General features: G+C 39.5%; 1 protein-coding gene across 1 annotated transcript in view; it reads left to right on the top strand.

Annotated features, from left to right (window-relative positions):
• CHRNA6 (cholinergic receptor nicotinic alpha 6 subunit) overlaps positions 1 to 12,876 on the top strand; it is a 32,585-nt gene extending 19,709 nt beyond the window's left edge. Inside the window, exons 3-6 of the mRNA XM_089669969.1 lie at positions 5,769 to 5,813; positions 7,241 to 7,350; positions 7,431 to 8,409; positions 9,291 to 12,876. Coding sequence (XP_089526095.1) covers positions 5,769 to 5,813; positions 7,241 to 7,350; positions 7,431 to 8,409; positions 9,291 to 9,419 — 1,263 coding nt within the window. The 3' untranslated portion in view covers positions 9,420 to 12,876. The remainder of the gene's footprint in view (positions 1 to 5,768; positions 5,814 to 7,240; positions 7,351 to 7,430; positions 8,410 to 9,290) is intronic.
• Positions 12,877 to 19,272: the final 6,396 nt, after the last annotated feature.

The following is a 19,272-nucleotide window of genomic DNA, read 5'->3' as shown; positions in this document are numbered from 1 at the left end:
GTTGTAGCCCTTTGTCACAGGTATGCAGTTTTATGTCTTCACCACATGTAGTAGCAACACAGACATGGCCTATATAACTAGGGCAGCATCTGCAGGAGGGGTGGCTGAATGGCAGGGTGGTGGCACAATCTGCGCTTGAGAAGTAGAGCAGGTCTTAGTGGAAAGTCCAGAGATGGGTAAAAAATGGAAACACATCAGTATCCCTATCCTTTCCCTACTCATGCTGAACTTTTTCTTATCTCTAGATCTCTGTCCCTGCCAAGCATGGCACCTCTCCTTACACTGGCCACTCACACATGCCCACCAGAACTCAGCAGGGCACTGCTATTTAATAGCAATGCCCCAACCAAAATGGCCACAGAAAGTCACTGGGGGTTGCAGCGTCCAATCGGATGACTGCTCACCTGGGTGACACCTGCAGCTGCAGGGGAACATCATTCCCCTGAGACTCCACTCCATCCCCAAAGCGGCAAGGCACCACCTACCAGGTGAAGTAGGAACTACCCTGCCAACACTGATGTATAATGGTGTCACTGGGACACAAAATAGGGGGAAATTTTCCCAACAGGATAACAGACAGCAACAAAATCCTGCCAGAAATCCTAACCTTACCCTATCCTATTAAAAAATGTGTTTAGACTGGAGTTAATACCTTAGAATGTTATTGTGAGCCAGTGACTTAAAATTATTTTACATTTAAATTATTAAAGCTAGAAAAGCAAGTACCAGAATGCATCTAGGGTCTCCTAATTAAAGTGTAACTAGCATTTTTAGTTTTAGAGTGAGGAGGGATTATTATTATTATTATACAGTATTTATAAAGTGCCAACAGTTCGCTCAGCGCTGTATATTACAATGGGAGACAATACACCCGACAGTACAATAACAATACAATGCGATACATGAGGGGTTCGAGGGCCCTGCTCCTTGGAGCTTACAATCTAGGAGGGAGGGGATAGTGGTACAGGAGGAAAAGCTGTGGGGAATGGAGTGGTAGGAAGAGTGGAGGAGGTCGGCAATTAGCAGGGGGTGGAATAGGCTTCCCTGAAGAGGTGAGTTTTCAGGGTGCGCCTAAAGGAGAGGAGAGTAGGTGATAGCCTGATGGATTGGGGTAGGGAGTTCCAGAGGATGGGTGATGCCCTGGAGAAGTTCTGGAGGCGGGCATGGGAGGAGGAGACCAGGGAACTAGAGAGAAGGAGGTCTTGTGAGGAGCGGAGAATGCGTTTTGGGTTGTATTTGGATATTAGGTCTGTGATGTAGTTTGGGGAAGTATGATGGACAGCTTTGTACGTCAGTGTTAGGAATTTAAATTTGATCCATTGGGCAATCGGAAGCCAGTGGAGGGATTGACAGAGGGGGGGGGGTGGAAACGGAGCGGTTGGTGAGGTGGATGAGTCTGGCTGCCGTATTCAGGATCGACTGAAGCGGGGATAGCCTGTGGCGAGGCAGGCCAGTGAGGAGGGAGTTGCAGTAGTCGAGTCGTGATATCATGAGGGAGTGGATGAGCTGCTTGGTGGTTTCTGGGGTTAGGAATGGGCGTATTTTGGCAATGTTGCGGAGGTGGAGCCTGCATGAGTTTGTTAGTGATTGGACTTGGGGCTGGAAGGATAGATTGGAGTCAAGAATGACACCAAGTACTCTCCTGCGTGGCGGGCCTGATGGTGGCATTGTTGGACGTGATGGATAAGTCAGTAGGGGGTGGTGTGGGGGCTGGGGGGAAGACTAGGAGCTCGGTTTTGGAGATGTTCAGTTTAAGGAAGTGGAGCGACATCCAATCTGATATGTCGTTCAGTGAGGCGAGGGGTCGAGAGATAGATTTGCATGTCGTCGGCATAGAGGTGGTAGTTGAAGCCATTAGAGTGCATGAGTTGCCCAAGGGAGGAGGTGTAGATGGAGAAGAGAAGGGACCCGAGGACAGAACCTTGGGGGACCCCTACAGAGAGGGGGAGTGAGGGGGAGGAGGTAGCGTTATAGGTAATGCTGAAGGAGCGTTGTGATAGGTAGGACGAGAGCCAGGAGAGAGCGGAGTCTCTGAGGCCAAGGGAGTGTCGTTTTTTGAGTATCAGGGGGTGGTCAACTGTGCCGAAAGCCATGGAGAGGTCGAGCAGAAGGAGCACTAAATAGTGGCCGTTAGCTTTGGTGGTTAGCAGGTCGTTGTAGAGTTTGATTAGAACCCCTGACAGTCTTTACTGATGTCTGTGCCCCCCGGTAGGGAGATTCATCTTCTCTATTTGTCCTGTTTACCATTATAATGAAAGTGAAAGTAAAAGAAAATCCCAAATTTTGGTTTGACATCAGAACACTAATTGATGGGAAATCTTCCAATGTGGGCACTAATTCTGGTGACCCTGGTGACACACTTGGATTTTCTCACTTTAGGGGGATTTCCTCTCACTTCCTGTTTTGGCTATGGGACAGGAACTGAAAGGAAATCTCCCTTATGGGATACAGACGACATAAAAAAATGATGGGGGTTATAACCTGCCCTCATTCTACCAAAAAAAACCAAAAACTTTTGCCTTTAGTTAAACATTAACCTTAAAATTATGTTCTGTATGGACTAAGGGAGTTCTGAACACATTTTCACTTGATTTATAAACTTGCCCCCCCCCCCCAAAAAAAAAGTTCCACCCCCTGCATCCTATAAAATAATCTTAATTTCCAAAAGAGATGCTGTCATTACATAGTGAAAAAAAGGGTAAGTGGGACTTTGCTCCAGAACAAGACTTATCTCAGATGTTAGAGGAGTCAAGCCCCTAGTGACAAAGGGTGACTCCATAAAGAAGGGTTTCACCCTAATAACATTATTAGCAAGAACCTTCTCATTCCTGCTCCTAGCCAGGGTTTTTGGGTTTACATAATTTAAAAAATATCGACTTGTTCGCTTTAAAACAAACCTGTCATGAGAGAAATATAGGGGCTGCCTTTGCTGACGTCCTCTAAAAATGGTAGTTGCCTTGCTGGTATTCTGACTGTTATTGTGACTCTTTAGGACTTTCTAAGTTACCAACAATGAATATGTATGCGGACCAATCAAGTCAGAGGAAAGTCAAAAGTCCTTATTTGCCTACTTGTTCTGGGTCTGTAACCCCATGTGCTAAAGCAAGAGGGTCATTTCCTCTTTCCATGAGCAATTTTCTTTAAAGTTTACAGACTTTAGTTATGGGCTGTGTTATGATACAGTATGGTACAATATGATACAATGTCAAAAAAACAAAGTTGATGTCTAGTTAGTTAACATACGTTAATGCACATCTCTCTAGTAACTGAATAATATTACACTGCAAATATAATCACACATAATGGTGCATTTTGAAGAGTGCTAAATGCAAATATTGAATGTTGGCAATGGACAAGTAAAAGTCCAATACTGAATAAGAAAAGAATTTGCATGGTAAAGCAACATTTTGTAGGAAGGTAGGTCAATAAACATTTGAATCTAATTTGAATCTAATTGAACCGCTTTCTTGGAGAATGAACTAGTGCTGATATTTGGAGTGTTAATTTTAGTGATGATTTAATATTTGTGAGCGCTGGTTTAGTACTGAGATTTTCATCAGAAGCTCATGTTAATCCATCTGTGTGCATGAATATATTTCTGGGATAAATGGGCTTATGTTGATGAAGACTAAAATTTAAATCTGGACATGGAGATTTTCATTTAGCCACTTTCTGGAAAGGGAAGATGTATAACTTATGAACAAATTAATACTTAAATTAAAACTCATCTGATATAAATCAACTGAGCAATTCCCAGTGCAAACAATCTATTTAACTGCATTCCACACGGACAACATCTTGAAAATGAGAAATGGCATGGCTCAGTGTTTTTTTTTTTTTTCTCGATTTGCTTAGCATATACATAGACATACATAGATAGGACATAGACCTTGTGGTTACCATAAGAAAAATGTTTATAATACATATACCATTTCTCATGGTAACATGTCTTGATAACAAGGAAGTTGCCCAAAAAGATTGGTATGTTGGCCTTTTTGATGGAAGAGTCATTGCCTTTTTTTGGTAGATGAGTTTCTTCTAAGAGCAGGGATCAGCTGTGGAATGTCAACACAGCTGCACGCTTGTTTGCTCCTGTGCTAGACAACTAAAGTGGTAATGACGGTGATTTTTAGGCAGGAGAGCTATTTCCCAAGGATTCAGATGGCTGAGAAAATGAAGCAATGTGGAATTATTGCTCATTGTTACAAGACCAAGTGACTTAGAACTGTGGGTGAATAATCTGCTGTTGTACTAGTCAGGTCCTTGCCTGCTCAGTGACTTCTACAGCAAGCTAAGAGATAAGGTATTATCTTTACCTGGCAGTTGTTGTGGAGTCTGTATGAGCCACTGCAAGAACAGTCTCAAGCTATTATTATTTCTGAGTTTCCCACACCACTATTGTTTAGTTTTTTCGGTGAGCAGGGGCTTTAGCAACCTTGTGGGGTGCACTGTAAGGTGCTTCTCAGTTCATCTAGTTAATTTTCATGGATTTACATACCTCTACTTTCTTAGAGATGGGTATGCTGGTGTCATAATTCTGCTCTTGAACCTAAACTTTATACAAGCACTGGGTGCAAAAATGTTATTGTAAATCAAGTGTTTCAAGCTGCACCTTCAAATTATGTTCTACTGCTGAAAAGTGTTCTTTAGTAAGACTGCTTATATTTGTAATTGTGCCATTGCCCATGTGTTCCACACCCTTTAATACAGTTATCTCCATATTACAGGTGTTGAATGCAGCTTAAGGTAGAACTAAAGGCAAAATTTTTTATTCATTTTGGATAGAGTAAGGGGATCTGTAATCCCAGTAAGGTTTACTTTTACCATCTGTGTCCTATTGGAGAGATTTTCCTTCACTAGCTGTCCCAACACCAGAACAGAAATTGAGAGAAAATCGCTCTAAAGAGAGGAAATCACTGAATGTCACCAGAACTAGGGTCCCCATTGGAAGATACCCCCACTATTCCTGTTCTGAGGACAACCCAAAATTTGGGATTTACTTTTATTTTCACTTTTGATGATAATGGTAAATAGGATTAATAGAGAAGGTGAATCTCCCAAACAGGGACAAGACAACAATAAAACCTGACAGGTTTTATTTCCTCTCCACTCTATCCAAAACTATAAAAAAAAGTTTTGACTTTAGTTATACTTCAGGAGAATAAGCATGGATGAACACTCGTGATGGTTGTTTATTCAGTTCTTTACAAAGTAGTTTTCCACGTCAGAAATTCTTTTTGGAAGGGTAATTTACCCAGTGTCGTTCAGGCTATCATAGTTATTGTTTTTCACCCCTAATAAATAAATGACACCTCTTCTTCTTCTATAGGTACTTCTATAGCACCATCAATTTATGCAGCACTTTACATATATTGTACATTCACATCAGTCCCTAACCCTCAAGGGGAGTACAATCTAAAGTTCCTAAATCACTTTCATACATACACATACTAGAGCCAATTTAGACAAGATCCAATTAACCTACCAGCATGTCTCTGCTTGCACACAACTAACCAAGACATTTACCAAAAGTTACACAGTTAAAAATTAAATTTGGTGTACCAGTCCAATGGAGGTACACATTGGTAAAAAAAAAAAAAAAGATTCAGTTTTTGTATAGACTTTTTCTTCCCTTGTTTTTACTAAACTTTGAGGCTTTATATTAGTAAATAGCATATAATTGCAACATTTGCTAGAAAAAAAATTAGAATGGTCTTACCTAGGATTTTACCAATTACACTGAAGGCATCTGTATGTGTTTTTTTGAGGATGAAGTTAATCAAATCTTGGAGACCAACTTGTGGCTTCGCCATGTAAGTAGTTTGCTATATGTATTCTGTCATTTAACACCTGAATTGTTGTTATGCACTTAATGATTACATTTGATTTTACCTACAATTATGGATCCTTCCTGAAAATAACAGTCATATGAGGTATAGTTTATTACATAGAATGGCAATGTAAAGTTACAGTTAGGGAGTTCAAGAATCAATAACTAATATGAATATGAATCTTGACCCAGTTTGTCTGTTCCCTGGTGGAAATTTAGCCTAGAACTCCAGTACTAATAAAAAAAACAAGCTTTGATGTTAAAGTGCATTTTTAAAATATATCTCTAGGCAAAACATATTATTAAGTGGATACAGTGGGGACAGGTTAGACCCTTGATGAAGAACAATAATAGTGACAGTGTGGTGTTTAATAGATATAAAAATATATATTTTTTTATTGCTATCCTTGTCCTCATTGGGGAGATTCACCCCTCTATTTAGCCTGATGATTGTTCTCCATGAGAAAGGAAGTGAAGGGAAATCCAAAATTTTAGAGTTGCCCCAGAGCAAATGGTAACAGACATTTTTACAGTAGGGACACCTAATTTGGAGACAGAGGAAGTCCCCTCACTTTGGGAGCTTTCCTTTAACTTCCTTTTGTATCTCTGGAACAGGAAGTGAAGGGAATGTCCCCAATTGCACATAAACAGAAAAAAATAAATTGGCAGGGGGTTTTGCCCTTCTCTACTCTCCTCAAAACGATATAAAGTTTTGGCCATAAATACAATTGAAATATATTGAATGATTTGTTTAGGCTAGACAATGCTTTTAATGTAGGGATCCTCCCCAAAAACTTTGAAAAAAGTCCTGTAATTTTACTGAAGCTCATTGAAAAGCTTAGAATGCAATGCAAATGTGGTCAAGTCCAATCAAAATAAAAATTCCTGGAAGAGGTACGGAATCAAATTACAGACTGTGACCAGAGCTGGACAAGATCTTTCTTTGCTTCAGGTGGCAAGCAGACTTACCTGACTAGAGTTTGGTTAGAATTGATGTGGTGATGCAGTGCCCAGAGGGATAGATACTTTTTTTTAACATTTTATGTTGGTTAAACCTCTTGCATCAAGCTAAATGTAAGCCTAATTTAATTATTCTTGTATTAAACTTATATTCTACATCTTACTGCTGTGGCACTAACTTAAAGAAGCCTACCTCTAATGTAAAACTCTAATAGTACTAAAAATCAAAAGAAAAGTTAAGATTTGATGATTATAGATTACCATAGATGCCATATTTATCTAATAATTGTTAATCATACTGTATGAAAATCTAACTAGTATTGTGCTGTGAAACGGATTGGACAAAAAAACAAACAAAAAGTCGCAGTTTAGTTAAATAATGTAATGTGTGTGGATAGGATTAAAATGAAAATCTAGTAAATTAATGATTTAATTTGCTTTGTCTAACAGATCTGGAATGATTACAAGCTGCAATGGAATCCTATGGATTATGATGGAATTGAATTTATGCGTGTTCCTGCAGACAAGATTTGGAAACCTGACATTGTCTTATATAATAAGTATGCAATCTATTTTAATTGCATTATGACTTAGTTTCACAGTAAAACAGATTAATTACACAATATTATCTTTTTTGCAGCGCCGTTGGAGACTTTCAAGTAGAAGGGAAGACTAAAGCTTTACTGAAATACAATGGCTTAATAACCTGGTCTCCTCCAGCAATCTTCAAGAGCTCATGTCCTATGGATATAACTTTTTTTCCATTTGATCATCAGAACTGTTCGCTGAAGTTTGGCTCATGGTCATATGACAAAGCTAAAATAGACCTTTCTATCATTGGATCAAAAGTTGACATGAAAGATTTTTGGGAGAACAGTGAATGGGAAATAGTTGATGCTTCTGGATATAAACACGATATTAAATATAATTGTTGTGAAGAGATCTATACCGATATAACATATTCTTTTTATATCAGAAGACTCCCTATGTTCTACACCATTAATCTGATCATGCCATGCCTCTTCCTTTCATTTTTAACTGTACTGGTGTTCTACCTTCCATCTGACTGTGGGGAGAAAGTCACTCTCTGCATCTCTGTGTTGTTGTCCTTGACTGTGTTTTTGTTGGTAATCACCGAAACCATTCCCTCAACCTCTCTGGTAATTCCACTTGTTGGAGAATACCTTCTATTCACCATGATATTTGTAACGCTGTCCATAGTAGTAACAGTATTTGTGCTTAACATCCATTACCGGACACCAACAACACACAAAATGCCTGCATGGGTCAGGGATGTCTTTTTGAAACGCCTTCCTAAATTACTTATGATGAGAAAGACTATGGAGAAAAAAGACCGACCTTGTTCTAAAAGAAACAGGAAGAGGAATTTTGGCAAGACAGGAAAACTCATGAATTCACAGTGTAGAGATGTGGAAGTTTTTGAAGATGAGACTTGTTATCACTGTATGAAAACAAAGGAACAGAGCACAAGAAACCGCAGGCGACATCACCAAGAAGCTTGTAACGCAGTTCAACAGTCACCAGGAGAAATGAAAGATGTTGTTGACAGCATTCAGTTCATGTCAGAAAATATCAAAGATCATAACGAAAGGAAAGAGGTAAGAATTATCACACACCAACCAATCATAGTTGAGTAATACTATTTTATTAATTCCAAACAGAATTCTTTTAAAAGCAGATCTATTTTGAATGTTTGGCAATAGGTATCTACTAATTCTATTTTATATTAAATCTGCTTTTAAAATGGCAATATATAGGAGCCTGATACCACTCCGTCTTGGGTATATGTGCTCCTAGTTGCTACAGATTGTTCTTTCTGTGCTGATATTTGGCTTGTATACGGGCACCTTTAGGCAGTGTACACTGCAGTTACTAATCTTTGAAGGACAAGGGATAAACTTTATTATCACAGAGCTTTTCCAGCATGTAGAACCTGTGTATAGAATCATCAAGTGCTTAAATGACTCAGATGTGCCTTAAATCTCAGATGTGCCATAACCAATGATGGGGCGCTATTCCTCCCACTGACACTAATGATGGGACACTATTCCTCACACACTGACACTAATGATGGGGCACCATCATTGGTGTCAATGGGAGGAATAGTGCCTCATCATTGGTGTCAGTGGAAGGAATAGTGCCCCATCATTGGTGTCAGTGGGAGGAATAGTGCCCCATCATTGGTGTCAGAGCGAGGAATCGTGCCCCATCATTGGTGTCAGAGCGAGGAATCGTGCCCCATCATTGGAATACCATACCATATTGAAATCAAATCTGATGTTTTTTCATTTTTATTTGGTGTGCGTTGGAAGAGGGGTTGTCTTATACGCCCAGTCATCTTATACGCCGGAAAATACGGTACTGTTTTGTGTAGGTGATCAATCTACTATACATACCATTAGTAAACTTATTAAAATTATGCTATAGGTGACATATTCTTCACATTGTTGCTCTGAATTGTCTGTGTCTTTTATTTTAGGAAGAAGATGATTGGAAGTATGTTGCAATGGTTATTGACCGAGTCTTTCTTTGGGTCTTCATAATCCTATGTGTTCTAGGTACCACTGGCTTATTTTTACAGCCAATGATAGATGGGAACAAAACATAAAGATTTTCTACAAGAACTTTTTTACGCGCCTTTTGTATCATTGATAAAGACACTTTTTGTTTTAGTTTCCAAGTGTTTTCATATGTATTTACACAACTGATAGAAGATGGTGCACACAATTATATAGGTTGAAGCAGGAAATAAATGCAATAATGAATATTACATTCACATTCAGTTATGATAATGAAGGATTTCTTGTCACTTACAGTACCTATATCTTGCTCCTCTTTAGTAGCCCCACCCCCCCGTTAAATTTGAACCATTCACAGTGCAGTCTAGTCTAATGGTTAGGAACACTTACAATTTTATGAATACCTGTTAGGATGCAAGTGGAGACCAAGGATTAAGCTAGAATTGCAAATCTAAGACTGGTAAAATAGTTTTGAACAGTAAAGTAAAGTTTACAGACATAAGTGTTACAAAGAGTGCAATATTATAAATGCAAAATGTAGTGTTCATTGATAGGCAAAGGGGTTGATTTAGTAAATGAAAATAGGCTGTGCACTGCAAGTGCACTGAAACTGCATTTGCTCTAGATCTGAAGGGAATATGCAAGGAAAATAAAAAAACAGCATTTTTGCTTGCACATGATTGGATGAAAGAAATAAGCAGAGCTTCGCCTCATTTCAGAGATTCCCCATGGATATAAAGCAACTGTACTTGCAGTGCACAGCCTATTTGCATTTAGTAAATCAACCCCATAGTGTTGTATTATCTGACATTGAAAAACCACCTTGCAATTTTGATATAGTAAAGGCGACTCGTGGGTTAGAATTTAATTTACAGTCCATAGTTTTGAATATTTATAGATATCATGTAATATTATACTGGAGAAATCTACCAGAAATAGTAGCCATTGGTTGTTTTAAAAATTCATAGATATTATATATAGTGCTGTGAAAAAGTATTTGCTCCATTCCTTTTTTGCATATTTGACACATTTAAATGCTTTAGATCATTAAACAAATTTTAATATTACACAAAGAGAACCCGAATAAATACAAAATGCAGTTTTTAAATTATGATTTCATTTATTAAGGGAAAAAAGCTGTCAAAATCTGCCTGGCCCTATGTGAAAAAGTAATTGCCCCCCATCTTTGCTAAATCATGAATGAACTGTGATTAACCACATTTTGGGAAAGCTGAGCTAAAGAGTTAAATTTCACTTGCCAAACCCAGACCTGATTGCTGCCAGACCTGTTGAATCAAGAAATCACTTAAGTAGAAGCTGTCTGAAAAAGTGAAGCATGCTAAAAGATCTAAAAACACAACACATCATGCCACAATCTAAAAAAATTCAAGAACAGATGAGAAACCAAATAATGGACATGTTGCAGCCTGGAATGGTTATAAAGCCATGTCCAAGGCTTTGGGACTCCAGCGAACTACGGTGAGAGCCATTATTCACAAGTGGGAAAAACTTGGCACAGTGGTGAATTTTCCCAGAAGTAGCCAATCTACCAAAATTACTCCAAGAGCACAACAATGACTCATCCAGAAGGTCATAAAAGGACCCAGAACAAAATCTAAGGAAATGCAGGCCTCAGTTGCCTCAGTTAAGTTCAGTGTTCATGATTCAACAATAAGAAAGAGATTGGGAAAAAATGGCATCTATGGGAAATTTCCAAGTCGAAAGTCACTGTTGACCAAAAAAGAACACAAAGGCTCATTTCACATTTGCCTAAACACATGTTGATTATCCCCAAGACTTTTGGGTAAATATTCTGTGGACTGATGAGACAAAGCTGAAATTTTTGAAAAGTGTGTTTGTTACATCTGGCATAAAACTAACACATCATTTCATAAAAAGAACATCATACCAACAATCAAACATGGTGGTGGTAGTGTAATGGTCTGGAGCTGTTTTGCAGCTTCAGGACCTGGATGACTTGCCATAATTGATGGAACCATGAATTCTGCATTCGTTATGCAGCAGGACAATGATCCAAAACACACCAGCAAGTCCACCTCTGGATGGCCCAAAAAAGACAAAATTAGGTTTTGGAGTGGCCTAGTCAAAGTCTGGACTTAAATCCAATTGAGACATGCCAATTGTGGCATGACCTTAAACAGGCCATTCATGCTTGAAAACCCTCCAATGTGTCTAAATTAAAACAATTCTGCAAAGAAGAGTGGACCAAAATTCCTCCACAGTGATGTGAAAGACTCATTGCCAGTTGATGTCGCAGTTGTTGTAGCCAAGGGTGGCACAACCAGTTGTTAGGTTTAGGGGGCAATTACTTTTCACATAGGGTCAGGCAGGTTTGGACAGCTTTTTCCCCTTAATCAATGATTACAATGATACATTTTGTATTTACTCAGGTTATCTTTGTGTAAAATTTAAATTTGTTTAATGATTTGAATCATTTAAGTATGACAAATATGCCAAAAAAAAAATTAGGAAAGGAGCAAATACGTTTTAACAGTACTGTAATGTTACCAGATCAGTAAAAGGATTCTTGGCTAGATGACACTGGTACATGTATATTTTTATTACTCTGTGGTCTAGAACAGAAGGACGTTCTGGCTATTCTGTTAGAAAAGTTTTATGCATATTAAAATTACAATGTATGCAATGATGTTTTGCTTACAAATAAAAGTGTATGGCTGCTAAAAGCATACCTACAGTATATAGGTCTTGCACAACATTTCTTTATTGAAGGTCTGGCCTGTCCAATTCCAGGTTAGTCAACACCAGATGCAGTTTTATGCATTGTTATGTACTGAACAATTTGTGTCAATGTCGGAAGATATAATATGCTAGAAGAATGCTGGTTAGATATAATATAATGTCCAGGGTATCATACATTTCTGGAGGAAAGCTGAGGAGGATACAGTTTAGTGCTTGGGCATATGGTGGATTGCTATTGGAGTACTGACATGATATTATATCATGTTTCAGAGTATAATGTTATGTAATGTTAAAAGATATACTTTTGTTGATATATAAATATATTTTATAATGCTGCAGGATACAAAATAATATGGCTAAACTGTGATAATATAATACTTGACCACTGGAGTATTATAGTATATTAAAAATGACAGAGAAGTCATAATTCTGCTGGAGAGCGGGTGTGCTATGATGCTGCCTGCGGTGGAGGATATTGCAGTTATATTGATGGTATGTATATAACTGACATGCGCCAACCTTGGGCCATGGACATGATTAACCTGCATTGCCCAGTTTAAACTTTAATGAGGCGGTGGCTGGCTGTACTGCTATGAGAATACATTGAATGATATGTTCTTCAGTATTCCACCTGATCTATACACATCACATAAAAAGATGTGTATTGAGGAATGCAAGCTCCTGATTGACAGATTCACTTGGTATGTCATCTGACGACTCTAGTGACCTGAGATGTACAGCTGCACACTAGAAAACTTATCTTTGGAAATGTGTGGAATTTCTACCTTGCCCAGCTGCAAAAATAAATATTTCTTCAATGTTGTATTCTATTCTCACCATGTTCTCCATTCAGAAAATTTAAACTTAAAAGTGTATGTATGGTCAAAATGTAAAAGCATACAGTCATGGCCGAAATTGTTGGCACCCTTGATATTTTTCCTGAAAATCAAGTATTTCACACAAAAAAGGTATTGCATTAACACATGTTTTGCTATACACATGTTTATTCCCTTTGTATGTATTGGAACAAATATAAAACAGAGGCAGAAAAGCAAATATGACATAATGTCACACAAAACCCCAAAAATGGGCTGGACAAAAGTATTGGCACCCTTAACTTAATATTTGGTTGCACACCCTTTGGAAAACATAACTGAAATCAGTCGCTTCCTATAACCATCAATAAGCTTCTGACACCTCTCACCCGGAATTTTGGACCACTCTTCCTTTGCAAACAGCTCCAGGTCTCTCTTATTGGAAGGACACCTTTTCCCAACAGCAATTTTAAGATCTCTCCACAGGTGTTCAATGGGATTTAGATCTGGGCTCATTGCTGGCCACTTCAGAACTCTCCAGCGCTTCTTTGCCATCCATTTCTGAGTGCTTTTTGACGTATGTTTGGGGTCATTGTCCTGCTGGAAGACCCAGGATCTTGGACGCAAACCCAGCTTTCTGACACTGGGCCCTACAGTGCGACCCAAAATCCTTTGGTAATCCTCAGATTTCATGATGCCTTGCACACAGTCAAGGCACCCAGTGCCAGAGGCAGCAAAACAACCCCAAAACATCATTGAACCTCCACCATATTTTACCGTAGGTACTGTGTTTTGTTCTTTGTAGGCCTCATTCCGTTTTCGGTAAACAGTAGAATGATGTGCTTTACCGAAAAGCTCTATCTTGGTCTCATCTGTCCACAAGACGTTTTCCCAGAAGGCTTTTGGCTTACTCAAGTACATTTTGGCAAACTGTAGTCTTGCTTTTTTATGTCTCTGTGTCAGCAGTGGGGTCCTCCTGGGTCTCCTGCCATAGCGTTTCATTTCATTTAAATGTTGACGGATAGTTCGCGCTGACACTGATGCTCCCTGAGCCTGCAGGACAGCTTGAATGTCTTTGGAACATGTTTGGGGCTGCTTATCCACCATCCGGACTATTCTGCGTTGCAATCTTTCATCAATTTTCCTCATCCGTCCACGACCAGGGAGATTAGCTACAGTGCCATGGGTTGCAAACTTCTTGATAATGTTGCGCACTGTGGACAAAGGCAAATCTAGTTCTCTGGAGATGGACTTGTAACCTTGAGATTGTTGATATTTTGCCACAATTTTGGTTCTCAGGTCCTCAGACAGTTCTCGTCTCCTCTTTCTGTTGTCCATGCTTAGTGTGGCACAGACAGACACACAATGCAAAGGTTAAGTGAACGTCTCTCCTTTTTATCTGCTTTCAGGTGTGATTTCTATATTGCCCACACCTGTTACTTGCCCCAGGTGAGTTTACAGGAGCATCACATGCTTGTAACATTCTTATTTATCCGCAGTTGTGAAAGGGTGCCAATACTTTTGTCCAGCCCATTTTTGGAGGTTTGTGTGACATTATGTCGAATTTGCTTTCTTTCCTCCCTTTTTTTGTTTTGTCCCAATACACACAAAGGGAATAAACATGTGTATAGCAAAACATGTGTTAATGCAATACGTTTCGTGAGAAATACATGATTTTCAGGAAAAATATCAAGGGTGCCAACAATTTCGGCCATGACTGTATATTCATTTCCACAAGGTATTGTATTTCTTTCTAGCCTACACCTATTAGTCTGAATGATTTTGATTTGTAATCTTACTTTGTGAAGAATTTAACACATTTACTTCCTGGAATTCTGTGACACATATTCATTATGTCCTGTGAGTAGGCACTGCTGTGTCACATATTCCACAGGCTATAAATAAGATTCTATGGCGCAACCTTAATCCACATGGGACATTAGTAACATTTGCATGAGTCCATAGAGTCCAAATTTATCTTCAATTAGTCCATAAAATGTACACCACAGAGGCAGCTCCACCAAAAAGACTGGAATGGATCCTTACTGTATAGACAAAAGAAAGCACAAGGGGGTGCCTCTAAGTGCAGCATATAAAAACACTTTATTGAAATCATCAGTAGTAATCTCACCTATGTAGATGAATAGTATGTTTGTAAATGGAAGCAGGCCTCAACATGGGGATCCATAAGTCTATCGGTGGTAGTGGGGGAGATGGAAGCCGGGTAACAGGGATAAATATAAACACTCCACAGCGCAATAAAATATATAAATGTGTAAAAGGTCCAAACAAAAGTCCCAAAAGCATATAAGAATGTGCTCCAGTCCCAAAAATAGTGCTCAACAAAATCTTCAAACAAAGTGTGCTTACACCATCCGTGATTAATGATCCAATCCCCACTCACTAGATGGAGTGGACTCTTTGCTGGTATGGCTAAAGAGTCAAACAAGCTTTAAAGACTGGGTATATCCTCCCCAGGGTCACAGGGATAGCAAACCGTGGTGAACCACCGCTATGGAAGATCCTGTTAGACAAAGAACCGGAAGTGCTGCCGGAACCAGAGTGGAATGCACGACCAGACGTGATGTTTCGGAGCACAAATCAGCTCCTTTCTCAAACTTTTTGAGAAAGGAGCTGATTGGTGCTCCAAAACACATCACCTTGGCAACCTAGTTCCTGGATCCTCCTCTCCTAAAGTCACATCTGGTTGTGCGTTCCACGTTGGTTCCAGCAGCACTTCCGGTTCTTTGTCTACCAAGATCTTCCATAATGGTGGTTCACCGCGGTCTGCCATCCCTCTGACCCAGTTTCCATCTCCCCCACTACCACCAATGGACTTCTCCCTGTTGAGGCCTGCTTCCATTTACAAGCCTACTACTCATATACATATGTGAGTTTACTACCGATGATTTCAATAAAGTGTTTTTATATGCTTCACTTAGAGGCGCCCCCTTGTGCTTTCTTTTGTTTTTACATATTTCACAGAGCCTGCCTTCTGAACAACAGAGGTGCTGAGTGGAGGAGTTTCAGGAGGCGGAGTCAGTACAGGAATCACTGCTTGCAGGCAGCAAGGTACTATGGGATATGTAGTCCTTAGAAATTGAACATAAACGGCAGAGGAGAAGCTATAAAGCATGCAGGGAATCCAGGAAGTTGAGGAAAAGAGATTTTTCAAGTAAGTTTATATTTGATTGTCAAAAATAATTGTGATTTGTATTGCTGTTACAATGCTGCTGTTATAAAATGAAAGTGAATGTTGTGACCATAGAAGTCCTTTAAATGTATTTTTTTTTCATTGTAACTAAAACGTAGAAATTAATTAAAACTGTTGGCAACTGTGGGTATGGGAAATGACAGGAGTGGGTAAAATGTTGCTTGTTTGATAACAACCCCCTATCTAGCAAAGTGACACCTTGGCTTCTAATTTAAAAAAACGTTATGACCACTATATGGCACCCATCTAGTCACAAGAAATACAGCAACCCCTTGTCTTTGTGTATATGGCAAACCTCTGATAACATTTACTACATAACCTCTGTTAACCACTTCCCGCCACATGAATACACATATGTGGCCTCACTGAAGTGGGTCTTCTTCACAGATGTGCTGGGAGTATGCTGCACAGCCTGCTCCCATCACAGGGACAAGGCTCTCACTGAGAGATGTGAGTCCGTACTAACGGTCAGGAACCAGAGCCTGGTTCCCAATCACCTGAATGATGTGATAGCATCTGCTTACCTATTGCAGTGATTAATCACTCTAAAGCTCACCCATTGTACATTTTCCTCTTTGCCAGAGTAGAAAAATGTAAATAAACAAAAGTGTGTGTTAAAAAAAATAAATCAAGAAAGAAAAAATATCTAGATTAATGTTTAATCTAGGTTAGTGTCAGGGTTAAAGTTAAAGTCAATGACAGGGTCAAAGGTCAAGAACAAAGGTCAGGGTCTGTATATTTTAGGAAGGATTTAAAAAAAATGTAATTAGTGTCTGTGAAAGACCAACTGGCACCCAAGACCTGGATGGTTCTGTCAGAGAACTGCTTCCTCACCTCTGGAACACAGGACCAAGATAATACAGCTGGGCATCGCACCCAAGACTAGGCAACATTAGCTTAGGTGCAAAACTGGAACTCTTTATTCAACAGAAATACAGGTTTTTATACACTCAGGAAAAGGGGCAGTCCCCACATGAACAATAAAAACAAATATGACACATTGGGATAAACATCAGACACTGATTAGGTAAGAGCTTCATCACATTATCCTAAACAGTGCAAACAGTAAACAATGATCTAATTAACAATAAGCTGATCAATAGCCAAGCACTCAGACAATCAGGGAGTCCGCCGCAGACAGCCCAGCAACAAACCCAACCCTGAATACACCAAGTCCATTACACATGCTTTCAGGTGTTTGCTTTTACTTGTATAATCTGTCAGTCATAAGACAAAACTTGTACAATATTCCAACAATCCGAAAAGTGGAATTAATTTTTCTTCATAGTTTTCTTGAGGGAGGTTGTAGATAAATATTTCTGTTCCAAGTAGAGGAGCTTCTCCAACCCAGTCTGCAGGAAGGCCTCATATATCCTCCGACCATTAACCTGTACAAGATTAATATTAAACTTTTCCATTCACTCCAGAAGGGAAGCTTTATTGTATTTACTCAGAGAATTAATCCAAGCCTCACTCTCAGTGTTCATCAGGTTGTTGCCCATTATTAGAGAATGATCTGCTCTCTCCATGGGTCATAATCAGTGGGTAGAAGGATAGCCTCTTGTCCCCTCCAAAAGCCCTTGTCCTGGTTGGGTCTGTCACAGTGTCAGTGTCAATTATTGTCAGTGTTGGTGTGTTTCAGGTAGGATAAAAAATGTGCACCATTGTTTCTGGGCCCTACTATGGGTACAAACAACAAATAACATACACATATGTGGTATTACTGTGATTAATAGTAGTGGAATAATTTATTTTGTGTTGTTCTTTGGTGGTTGGTTGATTTTTTACTATTTTGAACCAGTTTTCCTTTGATAATAAAAAACATTAGGAGATAGATATTCTCATTTACAACCAAATGAAAGCCCAATTTGTCCTGAAAAAAAAAACAAGGTATAATTCATCTGCATACACAAAGTTGTTGTGATGATATGTACAGTTTTACTAACACATATCAAAGCTGCAAATCTGTGTTCGGTTATTAGGATAATGAATAATATACCTCCACTCTGAAAATATATAAAGATTGAAGTAACAGCACCTTTCTAGGTACATATCACCTCCAGGGCTGCAAGGCACTCCTGGGCTCTCTTTGAATGCATTATTGTGCAGCATGGCCACTGCAACATTACCATTCAGAGAGAGAGATTCTCTGGCTGTTGGTGAAATTTGTCTTACCAGCATTTGTAGGGATTTAGCAAGCTTCTGCTAATAAATGCCAAGATGTAAATGTGGAGAATTGGCAGCTATGGCTGTGTTGCCTAACTATGTTTAAGTGAACCTGTCCTGGCTTAAAAAATGTCTGCTGTGCTCCCTGCAAGTACCTGTGTAAGTCACCAATGAGGTAAGACTTTCTATCACAGTAAGTATACAGAGTTTATGCTCTCCACTACCTGCTGTTGTTAGGTTTGTTGTTTTTGTTTAGCTACAAATTCAAGTATGGTTTTTGAAAAAAGTAAAGATTTATACCCACCTACAGTAGGTGGATGTGGCATTGATCCGATGTTGCATCTGTCCCCCACCAGCTCTAAAATGAGAACTGAGTGATCAAACACAGCTGATGATTAGTTCTCCCACTCTGCTTTGAGTAGGGAGCCATGATTGTCAGTCACCGGCTCTTTGTTCTGCCCCTCCAGTGCTCAGGCTGTTCCAGAGAGGCTGAACCAGGTACTGGCTGAGGCTTCGGGGTGAATCCCAACTTTAAAGTTGGTATCTTTTCAGAACCTGGATTGACTGAGTGATATCAGCCGACAGCGGGCTTTAGCCCACTGTTGGCTGAAAATGGGTCACAGGAGTGCAGAACAAACTCTATTCCTGTGATCCCCAGGAGGCGTGTAGCCAAAATAGCTTCGGATATAATTCTCATTTAACTCTAACTTCTCTGGGCACTAAGTTTCAACCCTTCTCATCAGTTTTCAAACACTAGAACCCCAGTGAGAAGTAGTAGCTCTTGATGACATTTATTTTAATTTGGAGAGATGTTAAAGTGGCTCTTACGGCAGAAGGTATTTTTCCTTCATGCATAGAATGCTATGCATGAAGGTGAAAAACCTTTTTGTGTGCTGTTCCCCCCACAGCCCCCCCCCCAATTCTTCCTTGAGCTCCCTCTTGAACCAGCGCTGTGCATGAGAGTCTTGGCTGTATCGGGCCTCCCTCACCTCATTGGCTGGGACAGCAGCAGGAGCCATTGGCTCC

The sequence above is a fragment of the Staurois parvus genome, unplaced genomic scaffold (assembly GCF_062004578.1).
Source record: "Staurois parvus isolate SC_StPar_1 unplaced genomic scaffold, SC_StPar_1.0 ptg000086l, whole genome shotgun sequence".
Taxonomy (NCBI): Eukaryota; Metazoa; Chordata; class Amphibia; order Anura; family Ranidae; genus Staurois; species Staurois parvus.
This window is presented reverse-complemented; position numbering and strand designations above follow the sequence as displayed.